This window comes from Bidens hawaiensis, unplaced genomic scaffold (assembly GCF_021521415.1).
Source record: "Bidens hawaiensis isolate Kalapana, Puna unplaced genomic scaffold, B.hawaiensis_p1.1 tig00008796_1, whole genome shotgun sequence".
Lineage (NCBI taxonomy): Eukaryota > Viridiplantae > Streptophyta > Magnoliopsida > Asterales > Asteraceae > Bidens > Bidens hawaiensis.
The window spans coordinates 3,948-9,462 of NW_027491634.1; the positions used below are offsets into that span (position 1 = coordinate 3,948).

Consider the following 5,515-nt stretch of genomic DNA (forward strand, 5'->3'; position numbering starts at 1 on the left):
AACTTAAGGAGCTGGATTCTCGGAGTGTAGCGCAACCCAGCTCTCATGAAGCCGGACGGGCTATCAAAGCGTAGGTGGTGAAGGAGTTGTCTAGCCTGTTCGAGGTCCGCACATGTATTTTGGTGATTGTCCTTTAATTACTATGCTCACTTTGTTGCAACAAAACATTTCATTTCGAATAATAAAAAACCAAACCAAACCATGCAGAACAAAGTGAACAAAGTGAAACTGGTACACTTTACACGCGCTTGCCAACACTCTCCTTCTCATTCAAATTAGCAGCAGCCGAAATGGATGCCGATACCCCAGCAGCGTGAGCCGTCATATTACCAGTGTTGCGCCTCTCCGCACTCAACACGCCCTCCGCATCTTCCCTTGTAACCGCCTTATCTGCCGGAAGTTTCACCGTTGCATCCTGTTAATTTTTTCAAACATACACAACCACATAATATTAATCAAAATGAATTAACTCAAATATTCAATCATTCAGTGTTCGAAATAAACCGACCTACCGTTAAAATTTCACTAAGCTTGACTTTATCTTCATCACATGTAAATGTGTTCAAAGTGGCAGCTGATTGAGCCTGAGCTGCAAGTCCACCGGGGATTTGTATATTACTACCCGTCGCCCTGACTTCCGCGGCTTGAATTGCCGCAGCATCACTCTGCTCGACGGCCTTGTTCCCAGCCGTCCTTGCGGTAGCTTCGAGTGCTTCTCCGATGGTTATTGCACCCTGTTGGTGAAGATCTCCCACACCACCGCCTTGCTGGAGTACAGGTGTAGCCTCCACGTACTGCCCCACCACCTGCCGAAAACGAACTTATACATGATTAAATTAACCTCTCATTTCCGAAAAATTGTGTTGATAACATTGTTTAGGCTCGAGCCTTAACAAGTCTTCTGAGTTGTGTCTTTTGAAGTTTTAACTATTTTGGACTTCTATGTATTAATTTTGCACTGCACGGCTGAGCTCTACCCGAGCTTTGGCCCGTTCAAGTGCACACAAGCTCTAGGCTCGTTAAGGTATTTACCAAAACATATAAAAATAATTAAAAAATGCACATAAATTAATTAATTAATTAATATATAAGAAACGGACTAGCTCTAGGTTGGAAAACTGAAAAACGACTTAGGAGAGAGCTCGAGCTTTAGAAAAAGAGGTCAAAATGAGCTGACTTCGAGCTCTTGCTAGCTAAAACGAGCTGAGCTTGGGCTCGGCCCAGCTCATTTACAACCCTAGCCATTTTAATTCTTTTCGCTTCTGTTCTCATTTTTAATTTATTTTGTTTTTCTATGTAATATCTAATTTAATTTCGATGTAATATCAATTACATTTAAAAATAAATCTATTTTCTAGTCATCAACTTTTTTCACCATAGTATCCCTCAGCCCTTGCACACCTTGTAAGGATTGATTTGAACCACCGCTTCATTAGTCCATTAGATAATGGGTTTAAAAATCTATTCATTATTAGTAGGAAAATTGGTTTTAAATAATCCCAACTTTCACCTATTGGCAAATAACATGCCCAACTTTGCACTTGGCTGGTGGCGGTCCTAACTAAAGAGGTATTTGTTTTCCAACGGGCCGCGACTAACGGATGTTAACCCCGTTAGTGATTTGCTGACTTGGACCTTCTTCTCCGGCCGGAAACCTGCAGCTCGCCTCCATTCTCCCTAATATCGTTACACCGTCTCTCTCTCTATCTATCCCCTCATACGAAACCTAACCGACGTGTCGCTGTTGTTGTCTTCAGCGAAGTCCACCTTCATCAATCGTGCGCCATTCGAGGTAATTGACACTTCATTCGATTCGTTTTGACCCCTTTAACAAAAGCCCTATGCTTATTTTGTAGATCGCGTAACATTGATTTCGAATTTTTGAAAATAAGATCGGGTTTGGTATCTAGGGATTGGCCATGGAAGAAGATGTAATGCACTTCATTTTCAAATTTCCGATATGTTTTTGAAGAGGGAGGGAGACGGTATGATGATATTAGGGAGAATGGAGGCGAGTTGCAGGTTTCCAGCCGAAGAAGAAGGTCCACGTCAACAAATCACTAACGGGATTAACATACGTTAGTCGCGGGCCCGTTGAAAAACAAATACCCCTTTAGTTAGGACCGCCACCAGCCAAGTGCAAATTTGGGTCTGTTATTTACCTATTAATAGGTAATAGGTGATATTAATTGGTGATAGTTAGGATTATTTAAATCAAATTTTTCTTATTATTATTATTATTATTTGAACGGTCAATTTAGATTACAAACGGGCTATTGGACCTGACCCACCACTTAGTCATCTCCATTCCATCCTCGAAAAAAAAATTATTAAATGTTAAAACTAAAACCAATAAGAAAATATTAATTAGATATAATAAATCAATGGAGATTATCGGACGAGTGAGTTGCCGACGGCCCATCCAAATTGGCGTTTAACAAAGAAAGATGTATTATATAAAGCTTAACAACGGAGGCAGCCCCAAATTTGAAAGTTTTACAAAATTATACACCACCAATCAGTGTTGCAAAAATCTTGATTAGGCACCGATAATCCCGATTAATCGATGGTCGCCAGTTCACTTATTAATTTTGGGCTAGTCGGCTAATTAATCGATCTAACGGTCAAAATCCAGCCAAAATCGGCAGTTGACGAGATTCCGACCAAAATCAGCTGTTTCCACGATATTCCATCCAATTTTCGGCCAAAAATATGTTTGCTTCCATATAAAACTGAAAATTACATGTAAAAATGTGTGTATACCGATCCGATTTATCCTGATTAATCTCGATTAATCGGGATTAGTCAGGGCCAGGGCCCGACCCCCGACTACTGCCACCAATCTAATCACACCCATTTAAATATATTAATTTCTTTCTTAAATAAACTCTAATATTTCAGGGCAAAAGTTGAACCTGGCCAGCAATGGTTTCAGTAACAAGACGCGCACCGATAATCTCAGTAGCAGTAACAGTAACCCCTTGATCACCGGTTACAGTCAAATCTTCATGGCCAACTAACCCAGCTCGTTCATTAGTTGCAGCAGCTGCCTGCATGGCTGCAGCAGTGCCACCCTTCTGTGTTTGTCCGAACACCGTAGTCTCCGCCGCCTGCATCATGGCAGCGTCTTGTGGGGCCACCGGTTTGTTGGCTAACTCGCCGGAAACTTGAAACACGTCTCCGAATTTGACGGGGTCTTTTTGCAGCTGGTTCTGACTCATCTTGGATTGTTGTTACTTGTTGGTGTTCGAGATAGTTATATATGTTGGTTGATGTACACGTGGAGTACGATGAAGACGGTCGGTTGTGATTTAGGTGTACGTGTGTTGTGGTCTAGAGATTGAAATATGAAGTAGGTTCGGTTTTTTAGACTTTTAGTGCAGGTGGCATGCTTTTTGGATTTTGAATAAAGTGTAAAGTTGAAGCAAGTTTGGATATTTGTTTTAGGATAAACTAAAATGAGAAAATATAGATAAAATGGCAAAATACGTTCTTTATGTTGACCCGATTTTCATTAGACGTCCCTTAATGAAAGAAATAACAAAAGATATACATCATGTTTCAAATTCCTTTCATGTTACGTCCTTAGGCACTAACCCAATTAATTTTTTTTGTTAAATCTAGTCATGTGTAAGGCACATGACTATTTATGTAATTAGACTAAAGAGTTCCCTTTTTCCTCTTTTTCTTTCTCTTCTTCTCTTCTTCTCCCTCACCATCGAACTACCACCACAAACGACCAACGTCTGACACGTCTCTCTCTCTATTAACCTCTGCCAACACACCCCTACCCCCACCGCAACTTCGTTTCTTCACCAATCGTCGTCGCCACCACCACTACGACTGCCACCGCCCTGTTTCTTCACCAACCGTTTCTTCACTAGCAGTCACTGTCTCTCCTCCCATATTCATCGAACCTTAAACAACAAAAATCTAAAAAACAAAATCCTAATTTCTGATTTTCTCCAAATCAAGGTGAATCAATCTGGATCTGGGTTGGATATTTTCTTGTGGATTTTGACCGCAACAATGGGAATTGGGTGGTAGAGATTTGGGTGTGAAGTTTCCGGCTACCACTGTCACACCCCGACCAAAGGCGGCGGAACATGCCGAGGTGTAACGATTGTCCATAAGCACATGACACTAATTAAAGTGACAGTATTTAATAAACTCATTTCATTTCACAACATCGAAAATGTCACATAACAATTATCCATAAAATAACCATAAACAAGATATCACAAAATATGGCAAATTGATATTGTTCATTTTTACTAATATCCTAAGGTCTTTGATGTCGTTTTCTTCACAATCATAAATCAACCAAGATGCAAACCTGCAACATTTCATAAAATAAAGTTTGTCAACACAAAGGTCGGTGAGCAATTCATAAGTTTAATCATATTAGTATATAATAAAGATAGCCACAAAACTTGCATACGAAGCAATAAATAAAAGTGGTAATTTAGATAAATAGACATCGCTAAACACATTAGCGACACCTAGCTATAAGGGGATGCCAAATAGTCTAGGATTTTATAGTTATCGTTAATTGCATTACGTTAACGACACCTTGCTATAAGGGGATGCCAAATAGTCTAGGATTTTATAGTTCCACCAACCAAAAGCGATAGACACATAGGCATATAAGCATAGAACACCAAATCGAGCAATTATTTAGGTAAAGTATACAACTACGTTTGTGGTTTAAGATTCAAATATAAAGCATTTTGTTGAATAAGTATGAAATGTCACCCCCAAAATAAAAGATGGAAAATGGGGTATGAAGTACTCACCTTCAAGTGGTAAACTAGAAAGATGATAATGTGGAGATTTGTCGGAACGACGAGTTTAACGCACAATGCATAAAAAGAAAAGAAGTCTTGAATTTAGAAAGGTTGTCTTGAAGGTCTTTAAACAAAATAAATGTTGAGAAATGTAAATAATTAAAGTTCAAGGTTTAAAATGTGACTATTTAAGAATTTATAATAATAACCCTTTAAAAATGTAAGTTTGCTCGAAACCGGGTTAAAGTATCTAACCTTAATATTTACTCAACCTATGTTAAGTAATAAGGTGGGTAAAATGCAAGAATGCAAATCCCTTTTGAATAAAGATACTAAAACGGGTTTTTTTTATCGAGTGTTCGGGTTGTCGGTTCGGGTCTTGATAATTGGTCAAACCCAAAGTCAACTTTCCAAAATATTGAATGTTATGAGATAACTCAATAAAATTTAATAAGACTTAACCAAGTATGTAGTTCCATTGTTTTAGAACTAACAACGCACGTTAAGCGAGTGTTCGGTTTTGTCGGTCCAAACTTTGTTATGAGATCAAGTTGGATCCAACATTTCCAAGTACTTAAGAAAATATTTAAAAATCAATTTGTAACTATTTTTAAAGAAATATACAAGTCTTGATGGCTAAAAAAAAACACACTTGTGTGTCTTAAGCGAGCAAGAATCGTTTTGGTTCGGTTTCCATCTTACAACAAGTTCATAGATGGTTTCCACAT

General features: G+C 38.7%; 1 protein-coding gene across 1 annotated transcript; it reads right to left on the reverse strand.

Moving 5' to 3' along the window:
- Nucleotides 1-238: 238 nt before the first annotated feature.
- Nucleotides 239-3,221, reverse strand: LOC143529998 (late embryogenesis abundant protein D-34-like). The gene is made up of 3 exons (XM_077025649.1): nucleotides 2,916-3,221; nucleotides 513-806; nucleotides 239-415 (listed from the first exon to the last, which is right to left on the reverse strand). Exons 1-3 carry the CDS (start codon nucleotides 3,219-3,221, stop codon nucleotides 239-241), a joined length of 777 nt encoding a protein of 258 aa, XP_076881764.1.
- Between the last annotated feature and the right edge of the window lie 2,294 nt (nucleotides 3,222-5,515).

Coding starts and splice junctions, on each gene's coding strand:
- LOC143529998 (XM_077025649.1), bottom strand. CDS start 3,221: ATGAGTCAGAACCAGCTGCAAAAAGACCCCGTCAAATTCGGAGACGTG. Junction 807..2,915: donor CTGAAACCATTGCTGGCCAG/GTTCAACTTTTG, acceptor CGTTTTCGGCAG/GTGGTGGGGCAGTACGTGGA. Junction 416..512: donor AGCTTAGTGAAATTTTAACG/GTAGGTCGGTTT, acceptor AAAAATTAACAG/GATGCAACGGTGAAACTTCC.